Here is a 17,613-nt window from a genome sequence, read left to right on the forward strand (position 1 = left end):
CAGCTCATCTCGCCAGAGATTCTCTCTGTCCTATTGTGATTCTGTGTTCACTTCCTCTGAGCCACAGTTTAATTCGTCCTATTTGATGAACTTTCATTAATTAAACCAGTGATCTCAAAACTTCATCGTACCTGACCTTGGAAGTAACTCTCCAAAACCTCAACACTGAGGGATCATACCAGTGAGAAAGTATGGGGAATTTTAACAATTTTGTGAAGGTAGGAGTTAATTCTAGTCATCGTTGGAAACTCAACTACCAAAAGTGTATCTAATATGTAGTGTGAGTTACAAGGATTATAAATAGTATCATTTGAGCTCTTAATCTCCTCTCTAAATCACTTTTATATCAATTCAATGATAGCATAGAATTCCTTTGAAAATCAGCAATTTTTCCTGTCTAACTTCAAAATTTTATAATTACTAGGGACTAAAACTTAATCATTTCACCTTGAGATATGCTATGGTAATTTTCATCGCTTAAGGCTCTCTAAGTCTCCTCTGGGAATGGATCTGTTCTTTAGTGGATTACTTGAGCATGAATGGCCTTCATGCTTTCCTTGAATTTCACATTTTTTCCTAATATTTTAGTTTAAAATTGAGGCTTTTGGGGCATTGAGAGAAATGTGGTATTTTGTGGTTAAATAAATAGGTAAAAACTTTGTGAATTGTGTATCGCTATTTATTCAGTAAATCACGATCATTTTCTACACTCAAATGTCATCCTCTCATGTCAGCAAAAAATCCCTTGATTATGACTTCTGAGAGTTAGACTGGTTGAGGTTTCCTAAATTAAAAGTTGTTTGAATTAAACATAACGTTGATCCAATCATGCAATCATGAATGAAGAGTTTCCACAAAGTTAGTTTGCAAGCTATTGGAGGTGAATGTTGTACATATCAATTCTTAGATGCTCAATGTGCCATTATATCACCTTTCAGTTTTCACCGTGCTACTCAAGATGCTCAATTAAGTAATGCCCGTGTGTATTGGCATGCAAGATTTAAAAAATTATATTTCGAGTTAATTTCACTTCTGTACTGGAGATAATGTAAATCTTTATCACTCTAGATTAAATGGTGTTTACAGTCATCTTTTATGTTCATGTTCATCTTTTACAGTGTTTAGTGTTCTGTTTTAATAAAAGAATTTGTCTCTTCTTGCAAACGCCTGATCCATTCTTGAATTGGGTTTTCTGGGAGTGATGATGGAAATTGCTGTGAGAGAGGGGGAAAGGGTTATGTAATTGACTTGGCTGCTTCTTTGTTACAGGCTACGCTGGGTGTGAGTGCATGGCAGGTGTGGGTGAAGCAGAAGAATTCCGAGTTGAGCAAGGTGACCTCCAATTCGAGGAGGTTGAAACTTTTCAAGACAGAACTGTTGCAGATGACTCTAGAAGAATTAAATTACGCTCTGTGCTTGTTTGTGAAAGAAGTTCGAAAGCCAGGAGGTGGCATGTATGCTCCTGATACCATATTTTATTTTTGTTTGGGTAAGTCTCAATCACTTTTGTCTAAGATTATAATTTCGTGTGGATGCATGGGTTTGAGGGGAGCGTGGTGGCCTAGTGGATAGAGCATTTGCCTGTCGATCGAGAGGTCCCAGGTTCAAATCCCGGTTGAAGCCTTCCGAAACCACAATAATAAAATCCTTAAAGTGCAAGGGAAAGGAACTGGCCCTCCACCCAGAATGTTTGAAATTCACAAGCCTGTGGATTAGTTTGTGGTGAGCTCTACCCTCACCTTTCAAAGCCAACCTTCTGGTTGAATCACTGAGTGAGTGATTTGAGTTGGAAGGTGTGTTAAGCAAGTATTGGATGGTTAACAACCTCACTTACGTCTTGGTTTACTTGTGCTCTTTCAATTAAAATTTGTGTCAGCACCAAGTGTTTTCAATTTCCTCAAATCTATACATATTTTCAAGCAATTTAACATACTTGAATTCCTAAACATAATCTAAGTAGTGATATTTAATTAAAGGAATCAATGGTCTTCTTTGTCAAGCATTGAAACATTTGAGAAATGTTTAATGAGACAGTAGTGATGAAGATTAATTGTGTCATGACGTTTATGTTTTAGGGATCCAGCACTACCTCATGGAGAATGGTCGCATTGACAATATCTTTACTGACCTTTACTTTGAAAAGTTCACGGAATGTTTAGATCAGGTGGCTACTACCTTTCCACCTCTGACAAAGGAGACAAGTAAGTCTGGTTTCATGATTTGAATGTTGCCTGTTATTGGAGGGTGTAGATTTTGACCCTTCAGCTGCGGATTCTAGATCACAAGTCTTCCACTCTGTGTGTGTGTGTAGTGCCATGGTGGCCAGAGCCCTTTTCTTTCTACCGGGAGGGTCAGGGCAGGCAAGAGATCCTTGTAATCCCCTCCCGACTCTTTTCCTGAGAAGGGCCCCACCCACTGCATTATGGGATGGATTAGTAGATTTTCAGATAGTATTCATTTCATCAGCCAAAATTTACAAAACAGATGCAATGTTAAGTTTGTCCATAATTTTATGTTCAATTTGATGCCAACCACCAATGAAATCGGTTGATGTTTACCCGTAGTGGTTAATCCTCTTTGATTCATCTAATTTCTTTCATCCAGAGTCAATATGCAGAGTTTGGGTAAAAAAGATAAGCAGGGTCTTGGAGAGGAGGTAACAGGTGATAGTCTTACGTTCTTGCATGTATTTCCCACAATCACTGGTGCACTCATAAATGTGTGCTTCCTGGAGCTGAAGGGCTTAATTGTAAGTAAAGCCTGAATCACAATCATTTTCCATCCCTTCCGAGCTATAGCTCCACCAATCGCTCCAACGATGACAGAAAAATTAAAATTTCATGCCATAATTTTCCGCAATGGCTCCAGGGATGGGAATCCCATCCCTTTTTCCATCACTCGACACGTCCCTTTGGAGGAAAACATTTTTGATTTCAGATATCTTAGCATATTAATCTTAAATGCAGCTATGTACACTTTTTTGAGCCTTGAGTTAAGCTGGCAGTTCATTGCAGAGTTGAAAGCCCACACAATTTGCACCAGCCCCTGCATTCTGAGTGTTTTACGTGCAGCTGATCCATCTATCAAGTAAAATAATGGTGAATACCATAGTTCTTAGCATACTGAGAAAGATTTCTTTTTGTAACTTGGCATTGGTAATGTATCCAATTTATTGAACAGGGAATGGCATGGGGTGTCATGTTTAGAAAAAGTCATGAGCCAAATGGCTCTTTTCTGAATCCATAAAATGACCTAGGCCTTAGATGATGAACCCTAGGAAATGATGCTAAAGGCTATGTGAGAATAGATTTCTCCATTGTGGAGTCCCCGAAGATAATCGACAGAAACTCTGGGTCCTGATACCCTGTCATGTCACAGCGGAAACTGTTGGTTGAGGGGTTCATGTATCTCGGTATGTAATGAAATGTGTTTCTTTTTCACGCGTTTTGCGTTCTCGTTTTGCAGAACTCCTCGAGACTCGTGTGGAGGAGGAGCATCTGTGGGAGAGCCAGCAGCTGGGCGCGCACTCCCCCTACGTCCTCCTCTCCACCCTCGTCTTCTTCAACACCAAGTATTTCCACCTCTGGGTAAGCTACCCACCCCATTCACCTGTCATGTCTACCAGCTTATCCTTACATTGGGGTTCTGGGAAGTAAAAATTAGGGCTGGGAGTCGTGGAATTATCTGTTTATGGTCACGTAAAAGCTCCAGAGGCACTGCAAGAAAAGATTAAATTCATGGTTGAGCCCTTGAAATTTGTAAATGCTCTCAAGGAGTAGACCGAGAAGCAGAGGGGAGGAACACGTGTGATATTTCTAGCCATAAAAGTTGCTCTTCATTTTGAAAGAGTCTTCTTATCAGGTGTGGGAACAGTTTATCCAAAACTTAACTTAGTTATTTTATTTTTTTCAAAAATTTAATGCAAGTTAAAGTTGTTCGTTGTTGGTAATTTTCTGTTTTGTATTTTACTTGTAATTTATATTTAATTTTATTGAATATCATACAGATTTTTTTGCAAAAAGTATTTAAGATGCAGTTTAACCTAGGCATTTCAGAATTATATATATTACAGTTGGAAATGGAAACATGAGTCACCAAATATGGATTAGTGCCCATTCCCAGAGTCTCTCACCAAATTAATACATGACTTTCCAGATGGCTCTGAACAAAAGTTATGCACATTAAAATAAAACCATGTAAAGCTTTCGGATGTAATCTTGAAGTGAGATCAATAAGCAAAGCTTCAAGTGTTAATTTGCAAGTAACAGATAAGTGCTTTTCTGGCTAGCCTTGCTTATTATTATGCACTTTTACTGTCTGCAATTTTGCTCATTATACAAATACGGTGTTTCACCTCTGATATCATGTGATCCTATCCCACAATTCATGTTCGTTTCAATTCCAGACTGTGCAGGAGCACTCGCAACTGACATTTGCCAACGTCATCAAGGTGTGGAAGAAGCCTCCCTCGAAGCACGGCAACTCTTATGCCGAAGCCACTGCCTCCATGTTGCGTCTCATTCTCCCGAAAACAGCGAATGGTGAGTGCGAATGAGCGAGAGGAATGGGGTGGTGAACTTTGAAAGCCATAATTCCAACCCACGCTATGCTATCTAACGATCAAAAGTCACACTTGGTGTTTTAAAGTATAGAGCCTTGTTCTGCACTTACAGCCAGGAGAATTTTTTTGGTCAAAATTGTAATTATATCAATCCATTTCCCAATTCTATTAATAGCACTATTTCTTGAATAAAGAGTTTCTGGATCTTGTTTAGTTAATTTATTTGGATTGTTTAATTTCAAATCATGTTTGATCAACCATGTATTTAAGGTATCCCTGCAGGCATTATGTTTTTGAATGTGTTACAAATCACCTTGTGCATTATTTTCAGATGAAAGTCATGCCAAGAAGAAAGTGTATGAGCAAGAGGAGAACACTTCGATTCCGATCCGCTGTCCTGTTAAACATTATGAATTTTATATGTCAAAGTGGTAAGAATCCATTATCATTATGCACTTCTGAAGCCAGCTAGAACTGCATGTGTAGATGCATGCTCAAATTCTACTCAAAGTCATAATTTGAAAGTATCCTTTGTGATACTTATGTTAGACCTGTAGATGTCAAACCAGCTGGAATATTGGTATCCCTAGTTTTGCTGAAATGCTTACAGTGCAGATGTTTTGTGTCTGTGTTGGCCCAATCACCTCTCACCTCTGCATTATTGCTTGTCAGTTTCCTGCAGATACTAGTGTACCTTCACCGAATTCCTCAAAGTGTATCCACTCTTTTCATTCGAATTTTCTCTCGCCAACTTATTGCTCTTGGAGTACTGAGACAATTATTTTAAATATGCTGTAAAATCACAATTATCCAGGCTAGTGACTCAAATAGGGCTAAGGGCTCCCTTAAGTACCATAATATAAAGCCAAGAGTTCTCATAGTGTGATAAGTTAAAAATTCTGTGAGAGATTTGTAATTTGAAATATCTCTAGTGTTAAGCGAGGAATACCTGTATATGCACAATCATTCTTCATCTGAAGTGTCCAAATGTGTTCCACAGCCCAGACCCTTTAAAAAAGGTGGGTGACTTCTTCTACTTGCTGCCGGAGAGGGCCTGTGTTCCTGACAGTCCCGTTTGGTATTCGAGCACTGCACTTGGACCTGATGCCTTGGCCAAGATATTGCATCGAATCCAGATGGTCAAGGAAGTGAACAAGTCTTATGCTGATGAAATGGCTGATTCTATGGAGGTATTATTCTTGCAACCATTCCTAATGTAGTTCTAATGATATTTGGTTTTCCTCTCTCTTATAGCCACCATATTTTCCTAAGTTTGTGATAGGAGTTAATAGTTAAACTAAATTCTCTAGTATAACTCGTGCATTATGTGTGGTTTCTTTGTAAAATATTCAAGTGACTTGATGCGTTCCTATCCATATGGTGAACAAGTATTCTTCACGCATAATAATTACTGATTAGGTCCTTTGTGATATACAGTAAACTCTTGATTTTACGAAGTCAGTGGGACCGGAAAATTGGCACTTCGTAAAATCGAGTTTCGTAAATTCAAACCTTTTTCATAAGTCACGAAAAAAATGTTCGCTTTTGTTTCTTCCGCCGTTTTTTGTCTTTAGTGGTCTTATTTAAATGTTTTCGGTGGTTATTCTCGGTATAATTCATAGAAAAGGCTTATTGTTATCAATTTATGCTGTGAAAGATCGTTAAATAATTATACCACCATAAAATTCCCATTTCTCGTTCATACTTCAACATCAACGATCGCTAAAGAAATTCCCGACCAGTTTAGAAAACGTAATCAAATAATGAATTGCAATGTTTATTATAAGAATTAACAGTAATAAATTTGTGGTTAGGAGCCAATAGCTACTATTTAGTATGCAAAAGATAGATATTTGTTTCTGACACCCACGGAATTTTAGCGGCAGCCGGCCTAACCGCCATTTATGTCGCCCTCTATCGCTCAGTGACGAGAAAAAAAGAAAAACAAGGGTCTTAGCCCGTTTCCAAAATAACCTTCGTAAGTTATATTTCGAGTTACTTCGTATTTTCAGCAGAATGTGCTCTATTTTCACTGAGATTCAATTACGATCATAAATAACGTAGGATGTGATTATCTTCTGGCGAATATTTGAAGTAAATTCTGTTTGAGTTCTCCGTCCGACTACTGTGTTCCATCATCTTCGCAGACGTTGCCATAAAAGACTTAATTCTTCATCAGGACTGTATTCTTCATACCGGGTGTGAGGTGACCTGTTCATATAGTATGTTTCTCTCCTTTTATGCCGACAGGAGCAAGGTTCCAACCGGAAAACGACAGGAGAAACATCTTACAGTATCGGAGAAATATAGATAGAAACGTTATTATCCACATTGATTGTTTTCCTACAAGAGACGTTTTATCATTTCTCAACGTGGTTAAGTATTGGTTCGCTAGCGTGAATTCCCAAAAAATGACTCGCAAAAACCTGTACCATCACCTCATTTAGTTTTCGTGTTCCTTTCTCCGCCGTATTGAAAGTTAGGCAAAGGATCATTGACATAGAGAGAAGATTTTCTTAGTTTTAGCACTAAAAAATAGTGGCGCCATAATCGTAAATAAATATAGTGTGGAAAGAGCAAAGAAATTAATTTCAATCGAAAAGTCAGCTGAGAAGAAGAGAGACAATTATAAGCGCGGCACCATTTTCCCGATAGTGGAAGTTACTTCTTCCGCCTCTCTCCGGTTAATAACTCCCCCCCGTTGCAGGTAAAGATGAACCATGCCCTTCTCCACAATCGGGGAACGTTCCCAGTGGGTGGGGTGAATAAGAGTGGGATGGGGATTGCCTGAGGGAAGAAGTGTGGTCAGCACAAGGACTGGTGAAGGGGGCAGGTCAAAGAAGGGTGGGGAAATGGCCTTCAGCTCTGCCTCAGTCTACTTTTGGGGGCCGTATTTTTTTGCGAGGCACACAAGCTCAGTCTCCTTAGGGAGGGAGTGAATGGGAAATGCTGGGGAAGGAGGGGTTTGGGATGCGTAAGGTGGGTGTCAGCAAGATCAGCCAAAGGCGGCAGGAGGGAAGGGACGGCTTTGGAAAGACAGGACCCCAGCATGGGAGAACGGGGAAGCGCGTGAGAAGAAAGTTCATGGTTAGACTTGGAAGTGCGTCTTCATTACGAGAAGCCTGAAATATAAATTGGCGGTAAATAGAGCCCAGTACTTAAGATATTTAAGTTGTTCATTCACAAAGGCCAATATATACACGAAAAGATATTATGGCGCGGATTGCATGTATCAACGTCCATTTCGGGATGTTATTAATTTCTGTTCCCATTTATAAAAGTAACAAATAGATTTGAAAGAATGATAATCATGAATAAAAATATCTAAATCGATATCCAAACGCACATGAGCAAAATAGATGAATGTATACATACCGATCCATCGCAAGTAATACCGCTCAAGCTTCTCTGGTGTAGGACTTTAAAATCCTGGATAATGCCTTGGTCCAAGGGCTGGGACTTGCTAGTCGAGTTCGGGGGTAAAAAGAGGACTCGAACATTAGCCAATTTTAGATCTTCCATGTATTTATGAACGGTGGCATTATCCATTATTAAAACAATTTTGCTGTTCTCTCCAGCAATTTTTCTCTGTAGACGTATAACCGTTTGCTGTAAAATTTCTCGGGTCATCCAGCTGTTTTTATTTGCATGGTAAAAAACGGGGAGGGCTTCCAATTTTACATGTTTTAAGCACCGTGGCCTTTCAAATTTCCCAATGACAACGGGCTTATTTTGTCCGTGCCCGTTTGGTTGACGCACAGCCCCACAGTAACACGCACTTTACTCTTTTCCCCCCCATGGCACCTTTGCCCTTTGAAACCCAGGGTTGCGTCAGGTAATGCATTAAAAAATAGCCCAGTTTCAGGGGCCAGCGAGGGTGAGCTCGTCGAGGAAAGGGTCCCGGATGAGGGACCCTTCGAAGTGCTTCGGCGAAAAGTAGTCAAGTAGTCTTCGAAGTACATTCACAGCAGTGCAAAGGGTTAATTAGGGGTGTACGAAATACTCCACGCGACCTTCCTGACATGTTAAACTACGAATTATTGTCGATGCTATGTTTACGAACAGGCACGTAAATAGGGGCATAATGTCAGCCGCGATATTTTAACTTAACTCCTACTCCCCCTAAATTCCCTCAGTGAGGTTTTTGGCGACCCATTTCTCTCCAAAGTTGCATTATCATTTACGATTTCGCACTTTTGATGGACCACAGTTGGAAGCGCTGATTTTTTAGCTACTTACGCCGGCGTAACTAGTTTTGTTGATAAATTTTTCGCCGTAGTTCGTATAAACGAATGCCATTTGCTCCTAGGGACCGAGCCGAGGTTCGTAAATTCAAAACATTTTGTATAATCGAAACTTCGTATAATCGAATAGCGCCATGTATTTAGCATAGGCTTTTCACCGGGACCGCAATATCACTTCGTATAATCGAAAACTTCGTAAAATCCTGCTTCGTAAAATCAAGAGTTTACTGTATATCTAAGAGCATTCAAAAGTTAAATCAATAATATGATGATCTTGTGTATGAATTTCAATGGTTCCGAGAATATGAATTTCAGTAGTCAAGGGTCTGTGGGTGTCCTGCATGCGTATAAGTGTGTGCTATATTTGAAATTTAGACATGTGGATAGCAACCAATGGTTGACGTGTGCGTTATCCTTGAGTTTGCATTGTACTACTTCGGAATTTAGTGTATATTTATCTATCAAGGTCCATTAATCAGGGTTGCTATAGGCGAGGGAAATTAAGGTGATGAGGAGGCGTTTAGGAGGGCTCTTCAAGTGTAGCCCCCTGTGCCCTGGTCCCCATGCTTCCTATCGTTAGCAGCAGCCTAATGTCGACTCTGGGTTTCTCTCTTGTCTAACCACTAATAACACGCTTATTGAAATTATCATGTCGTGTACTAGTTTGAGTCAACAATTTTGAAGAATAGACAACATAAGCTGTAAGTAATTCTGTTTTCATGTAACCCATGTTCAAAACAACTCCATTCTTTTATGATTGGTGTGTATTTTCTGAGTTTACAAGCCTAGTGTTGCACTCTTAGGGGATGACGTGCGGGGTACCACTTCTCCCCATGTACAATGGAGAACTTGCAAGGTTTTGCTGCAGCCATTTCAAACCTAGCATTTAATAGTTAACCAATATCGTTCCATAACTATTCTCTTCTTATAAACGGGCGAATAAAGCTTATTCATTGAGCTTCAGTGAATCGAAGGCAAGGCATAGTTTTCTGCCATAGGCAAGTTTCAAAGGCAGCTTTCCATGCGCCAATTTGGGAGACAGGTGTGTGATGTCATATTTGCCGTTGGGTTCTAATTTTGCTGTTTGCTTTGCGTTCTGAGTGGGAGGTGATTCCTTGTGATTCGAAAAAGTGATTTTACCACATGAGAATGCTCAAACCTCATGCTGCCAAATCCATCAAAACCAAAATGCTCAAATGAGAAGTCCTTACCCACCCACCACATTCCTCACATATTGTGCTGTCCGATTATTTCTTGTTCCGTTCGATGGCACATAGTCTGGCTGATCGGCAGTTGCACTAATATCGCAGACTTCGAGAAATGGCATGATTCGTGGATAGCCTCAAAAGATGAACAATTTACTGTTACGGTATTCGAGATCTGTCACAACGATAGCTAGAAGTTGTAGCTAGCGATGGACAATACATACTTTGAATGATTCATTTATAACCATTTTCTCACAGTTAAGTTGTATTTTCATTTAAAAAAACAGCGGGAACTAGTTGCACACCCAGTACATAAATATATTATTATTTAAATGTATTGGAGTGATCTTGGGTATTTTAAAATTCTTATCTATCACAGTAATCACATAAGATTATCCTGGCATATTTCACATAATTTCATATAATTTCACTGGAAAACCAGGAATTATGCATTGTGAATTTTTCTGCTTTGATTATGCTGGACTCTCTGTGAGAATACAGCGATCATATTTGCCATGAATACATGTAAATAAATACCCTAGGGAATACGCGTTTTGACATTTTTATCTTTAATTTTTGGTCTACATAGCTGTTTTTTTTTCCATTTCATGCATTGTGCAGCAATTCCACAAGATTTGTTTTTAATTTTTGTATTCATTGTATACCTTTTTAGGATGAGAAGGAAACTTCGAATTAGTGATTTGACAACAAGTGGTAGCCATGGTTGAAGCAGCTCCAATCAAGTGAAAAGTGACTTCTTCTGAGATAAGTTACTGAATATTGTTTGTACAAAACGAAAGGCAAGTGACATAAACTATCTTCTGTGGTTTGTACTCCTCTGTTGTGGACAATCCTTTGAATATGCATACAATTATATTCAGTGTTGTATAAACCTCCTCTCGAAACATTGGTTTTTATGTTGATTTTTAGCTTACTTTGCTTATCCATTCCAAATGATCTGAATTGATAATGGGGGCCGTAGCAATAAGATGTGATCACAATATTTTTGAACAACACACAAATTGTTTTTTACCTTTCTACTGCTAGGAACGTGAGCACATTTGTATTTCAGCTGTGTCCTGTAAATTATGATGATGAAGTTTCCTGTTATTCAATAAATTTATTCAACATTAAAGTTTGGTTCTAGCTGGTGTTATGAAAAACTGTTGATATTGGTATGTGTTACACTTTTGGTTTTTTTGAGTGTTCATTTGTCAATGGCTTAAAAAAAATCCTGATTATTGTGTGAAGCAAGCACACTGTATAAGCTCCACCAAGGTGTATATAAATAGGGACATCATGACCATAAAATCTCCACCGAACTCAATTCTCATTGTTGTGTGCATGAATTCTTGAGTATTGACTTGTGTTAAACAATATTCTTTGCGAAATATTGTGAAATGTGAAGTTATGCAATTTTTTGCTTGGTGATTCACAAATAACTTATATTTTACATGGTAATAAAATGAATTAGTACATCACCTTTAACATATGTATAGTCAAAAATTTTATTTCCGTTAATGTTTGAGTGTGTATATGTGTCTGATTCAGGGTTATTATAAGTTACATGATTCAGGGAAAAGTCATGAAAATTCATCCATAGCATCAGGAAAAGGTATGTCATGATGAGCAAATTAAAATAGCCACCATGACTGAAAATCCCGGCTGGCTGAGGACTTGTTATCTTAGAGATAGAAAGCTGCGGTGAATTTGCCTTTGTTTTAATAACACTTTGTTAAAGAATGCGTGATCGACCAATGACATCAGGCGGCCACTGGTTCTTTCCCCAGGTTTTGGTTTAAAAAATTCCACATATTTACCCTATCTGGGTCTAATCTACTCTTTTTTTTGACAGGAGTATTGTCTGCAGTATTGAACAGGCGTTCACTGAAAACAGAAGTAGTCGATTTTGATTTTGAAGTGCCACGGGAAATGTGCTCGGAGCAAAGTTTACAAACTGCATATGTAGATAGTTAGCATATAGCATCAGGATCAATAGCGAAACTTCCCCAACTTCTGACAAAATCATCTGGTAATTTGCTGTAACTTGTGAGTCAGTTCAGAATATATTCTGTATTCTGCAATGTAACTTAAAGTCTTACTTAAATTGACAACTTATTCGCATGCCTCACTGTCACAGTTCTTATATCCTCAACACAAAACTGCTCAACATCCTGGCACAGTTTGCTGGCGCTTATTTTTTCAAAAAGATCCGATTTAAAAGTTCGTGGTCTCAAAATGTGCAAAAATTAGAAAAAAGTTTGTGGTTCATGCAATGTCGGACAGCCGTGCCTGAGGTGCCTAAAGGCATTTATAGGGCCAATTATGAACGTTGAGGTTTTCGACCTGGATAAAAAGTTTTTTTAGTAAAAATGATATTTTAGGGTCCTTTGAGCAAAAATTTATACCGTTTAGTCGTATCTCGACTCCTTCATGGCGAATCGCTGCCTCTCGCCCCCGACTCCCTACCAACAGCCGTGCCACACGTTCCTTGATTCACACGACACTACTAAGTCCCGTGGATCTCCCCTCTTTCCCCTTAGATGCTGGCGGAGTTGACCTAGCGTGAGTAATAATGACAAGCTGAGGGTCATATATTCATTTGTCAATGTAACTTTATAAAAAAAGTACACTTTCTCCCCTCTTTCCCCTTAGATGCTGGCGGAGTTGACCTAGCGTGAGTAATAATGACAAGCTGAGGGTCATATATTCATTTGTCAATGTAACTTTATAAAAAAAGTACACTTTATGCGAAAAGAGGCAGGAAAACTTGGATTTTCACGTGGTAAATACGTTAAAACAAATGTATGAGATCTTGTTGCTTTTCATGTCTAGTAATCAAAATTGACTTTTGTCATCGGGAAAACTTTTGCAGTGGTTTTGTACTGTAAATAATAAATGCTGTGGACCTTCTTTCTTGGTCACACTTCTATTATAATTAGTCAAGAGTTTTACTGTTCACTCGGCATGACCATCAACCACCCTCAAATATTGCACCTTCTCTTCTCCTCTGATGAAGTCTTCCCTCTTCTTCCAAAACTTCCAAAACCCAAGGCATTGAAAATGGAAGTATTGATATCGGTAGATACATCCACCGTGCGGGTGCCACAGTGCAAATGCTACGATCTCAAATACCTCGAATGCTTTGGATTTTGCGCCATACACTGATGCATGCACGTCGTTGGTGGTTGACTCAGAAGCAACGTAGAGGACTCGAGTGGTTAAGTGCAAGCAGCGCCGTTTTAGGAAAGTCGACGAACTACATCCAAGTCGCGGATAAGAGTGGTGAATAGATATCGTTCGACGTGGGGACCAAAAATGATCGGGGAAAAATATTCGAAAAGCCCTCCCCCCCCTCGAAACGCCTAAAAAAAAAATGAAATTGGCAGAAAGAAAATCGACTTTTGAGGTACCTTCCGTCATGCATTCAGCTGCAGCTCCCAAACCGTTCCACTAATCGGAAAGATCGTCACGGACTTGAAGACTACAAGGATACGGGCTTCCCCTGACCTCTGTTTTGTTTTTTTTTTGCCAAACGACGGCTCTGCAATGATGCGTCAAAGTTAAAAAAGGATCGAAATTTTTATTAAATTGAAGTAAAAAAATGGGGGCGTTTCGTCCGTGACTTCAACGACCGGATATGCGAGATTGATATTCTGGATGATTTTGAAGGAGCAGCATTTTTTGCTATTGGAAGTGCAGTCACAGTTTCTTAAATTATCCCCCTTGTGAGTAGCATTATTAATTTCCTAGCAACTACGAAGTTTTTGCATTGTCGTCAACAAGGTTTCGTCAATGATTTCCTGTTTTCCATTAAAAATAGGTATGAATTTCTGGAAAAAGAAATATTATTCCCTTTTGACATTATAATTATTGATCCACGATTCAAAAGCAGTCTATTTCAAGATTCAGATAATTTTGAGATGATAAAAAATCAATTTGCTTAGTAGATAACAAGTTGTCTAAACTGTAACACCCACCGAAAACAGATACTATAGGAAAAGTGCAACCGATAATTACCTTTTTACCTTATATGCCTTTTTATTTATACATTCATAAAATGAAATAGAAGAATAACATTTAATATGTTTTGTGCAATTCTATTATCGGAAATTACAGATATTCGAATATTTGAGCTATGATTTAATATTCGATATTCGAGTTCGAGTAATCTGCTATTCAACCCATCTCTTAAAAAGGCATTTTTGTAATCTTTCATTCACTACCAGTCTTGGCAAATCAAATAATTACGACTATGAGTTTTTATTGGAGTAATTATGTATAAGTACCACCAATTTTTAGAGCTACAATGGGTTGAAATATATTCAAAATTTTCACAAGATAATTGTCATCTGATGATCAGGTACCAATAAAAACGTCCAGTGATTGCAGAAGCAGAGGCAAACTCTTACCATCATTAATAAAAAAAAATTTTGCCACAGTGGCGACCAGGCGCTGCACAGGTTACGGCGCCACCAGCCAGGTGTCTCTGGTGCATGCGGATGCACCGAACACTACATTGTTATTTAGCCACTCACCGCGGCTGCTCAGGAGTGTTGCAGCCTTCATGCCATCTGATGACATCGTCATATTGCAATGATTCCAAAACGAAAAGTAGATTGAATATATATAGAAGAGTTTAAAAGAATTGCTGATAATATTCTCTTACAATACAATATTTTACGTTATGAATGATAAGTGAAAGAATCTCGTGAAAGACACCGGCTATGGCCTTTAATACGCTGCAGACCATTTCGGATTTGGGTGCCAAACTCAAAAGCCTCACCACCGTCCCGAGCTGGTTCCATAGTATCAACTTCATGCAATTGGTTCTCTATACCCATTCCACAGGCCCAGAACCAGCAGTAATAATAATAATAATAATAATTTTATTTGTCCAAAAGATCATATATTACAGTGAGCCACAGAATATAGATATAGGACACGTCATGGAAGTTAAGTGAATCATAAAAATGTAACATACTGAACAGTAGATGTAACAGTAAACAATTGAACACAATATATCAATAAGTGACATTCACATACATTTATACATATTTTTAGGGATCAATATAGAACTCTTGGATGCTGTAGTAAGATTTGTTTACAAGATATCTTTTTAGGTCAGCTTTAAATCTGTTCATTGAGGAGATGCTCCTAAGTTTGGGGGGGAGTGAATTATATATTTTTGAGCCTATAGCTATGGGGCTTGTGTAGGAAAGTTTTCGTCTGTGGAGGGTTATGTGGATGGATGTATGTGATCTAGTTTGGTGATTATGTATATCCTGATTTAGCTTCAGTCTATGAAGGTTGAGTTTAATTAGTACACATAGTTTAAATATATAGAGACAAGGAAGCGTGAGAATTCCCAGCTTAACAAACAGTGGTCTACATGATTCTCTTCTAGGTATACCCAAAATGGTTCTGAGTGCCCTCTTCTGCAGGAGAAACGTTTTGTTTAGGAGAGTAATTGTTGACCCCCGGAATTCAATGGCATAATTAACTATACTTAGGAAGTTACAGTGATACAGGGTCATTAGTCCTTTATGGGATAGTGAGTTGGTAAGTAATCTCAGACTATATAGGACTGTAGATAATTTTGTACAAAGTTCATTGACATATATAGACCAAGAACCAGAGTTTTCAATTATTAGACCTAGGAATTTTGTGTTAGTAGTAGGATAGAGTTGGGCATTGTTTAACATCAACTGATTAAAAGAAGCATCATTATTGAATAGCAAGAGTTGAGTTTTTGAGGTATTCAAATTTAGTTTGTTTGCGGCACTCCATGTCCACACTGAGTTCAATACCTCCTGACATTGGCAATGTAGATCAGTCATATTACTCGCTGATATGAGGAAGTTTGCATCATCTGCATACATGATGGGTCTAATGTTGCTGTTTTCATGTATAAATGAAGGTAGGTCATTGATATATATGAGAAACAAAAGGGGGCCAAGAACACTGCCTTGAGGTACACCTACGTTTATCACCTTAGGGTTGGATTTTCCCACTGAGTCGTGTAATACTAGTTCAACTAGCTGAGTTCTGTTTCTCAAGTATGAATCTAACCATGCCAATGCATTACCTCTCACTCCATAGTTGCAACATTTTTTTAAGAGGGTTTGATGGTCAACCATATCAAATGCCCTAGAGAAGTCTATGAAGAGAGCAGAACCTTTGTCTCCATTATCAAATGACTCTGAGATGAAAGTCCAGGCATCCAGAAGAGCATTGCCTGTCGACCTACCTTTGCGAAAACCCCACTGAGAGTCAGAGAGAATTGCATTCTTTTCTAAAAAAGACATCAACCGGTTATAAAAAATAACCAAGAACCAGGTACCAGAACCAACCCATCTCTAGTAAGAAGATTAAACTCCTTAAAATAGGGTTTACAAGATTTCATGTGGGATCTTCCATAATGTACCTTTTACTTCTTTTGTGTGTGGAAAAAACTTAGAAAACATGAGGATTATCCTCAGTAAACAATTCCATGAGACAAATAGGATTGAAAAATTCCAAGCCAATCCGATCTCAGAACAAATTTATCCACACTATCAGCAAGAGATCATTTTCGACTACATATGTACTAAGCATCATTTTTAAGAGGGACCCAACTGACTAAATACGTATTTCATGCAATGCTTTTGTACAAGGTGGAGAAAAATTGTCACAAAATTTTAACACTAGAAACATTTAAAATACAAACATTGAGTAACAATAGAGTGATGTATACAATTTCCCAGTGGATGTCTTCGATAAAAGTGCACAATTATTTCATTTGTCATGTTTAATGTTTGTAATTCCCATTTAATCATCATTCATTTCATCCTCTTTAATAGTTTTTTGAAGATAATGCAGCTACTGATTGCATAGCATTCTTTATATGCTTTATTGACAGATATTTATTTTGTTTTCTGACTCCCCAAGAAAGTGTAGAAGAAAATCTCTCTGCTCAGTACTCACCATACTCCCCCCATGTTTCTCTCCTTGAATACGTGCTACTCTGATTTACCTGGGAGAACCAAGATGTGTATTTTCTGTGCAAACTTGAATCACCAGCGAAATTGGCAACGATTGACTGAGCCAAGCAAAACTGTTATGTATTATGGTCAAATACTGAGCAATAGTTGAGTAAGAATTTCCTCTGAATTCATTTATGCAGGATGCGTTTTGTACTTACAACAACATTTTCAAGTGCATGATTTGCAGCCAAGTTATTCTTTGAATATTTCCTACCGCTAAAGGAGAGGGAGTTATTGGAAGGATGGGCTTTGGGTGTCAAGAAGTGGTATTATTCGTTGGCCCCCCAAAAAGTCCTTGGGATGCTAAGGTATTTCAGTGTTTCTAGGGCCAACAGCCCTTCATGCTTAATCTTGCCCAAAACCTGCTTCCTCCCCAACACCATAGAAGACCAATCGAAGATGGGCACAGGGTCAACACACCCCTGAGAAGGATATCATCTGGAAAGAGGACTCCATCCACAGGACCACAATGTTCAAGACGACAGTGAAGACGCATGTGGTACCCTCACCATGTAACATTTTCCCCCCTTCCTCTCCATGAGAACCTACTCTAACCTGTGACCTTTCTTCCACAACCA

The 17,613-nt window shown here is 38.6% G+C and overlaps 1 protein-coding gene across 1 annotated transcript in view; it reads left to right on the plus strand.

The window, feature by feature from the left end:
* Positions 1-11,502, plus strand: part of LOC124169718 (zinc finger MYM-type protein 3) — an 82,753-nt gene extending 71,251 nt beyond the window's left edge. Inside the window, exons 16-22 of the mRNA XM_046548405.1 lie at positions 1,270-1,489; positions 2,076-2,201; positions 3,466-3,587; positions 4,406-4,541; positions 4,893-4,992; positions 5,562-5,751; positions 10,684-11,502. Coding sequence (XP_046404361.1) covers positions 1,270-1,489; positions 2,076-2,201; positions 3,466-3,587; positions 4,406-4,541; positions 4,893-4,992; positions 5,562-5,751; positions 10,684-10,707 — 918 coding nt within the window. The 3' untranslated portion in view covers positions 10,708-11,502. The remainder of the gene's footprint in view (positions 1-1,269; positions 1,490-2,075; positions 2,202-3,465; positions 3,588-4,405; positions 4,542-4,892; positions 4,993-5,561; positions 5,752-10,683) is intronic.
* Positions 11,503-17,613: the final 6,111 nt, after the last annotated feature.

The sequence above is a fragment of the Ischnura elegans genome, chromosome 12, assembly GCF_921293095.1.
Source record: "Ischnura elegans chromosome 12, ioIscEleg1.1, whole genome shotgun sequence".
Taxonomy (NCBI): domain Eukaryota; kingdom Metazoa; phylum Arthropoda; class Insecta; order Odonata; family Coenagrionidae; genus Ischnura; species Ischnura elegans.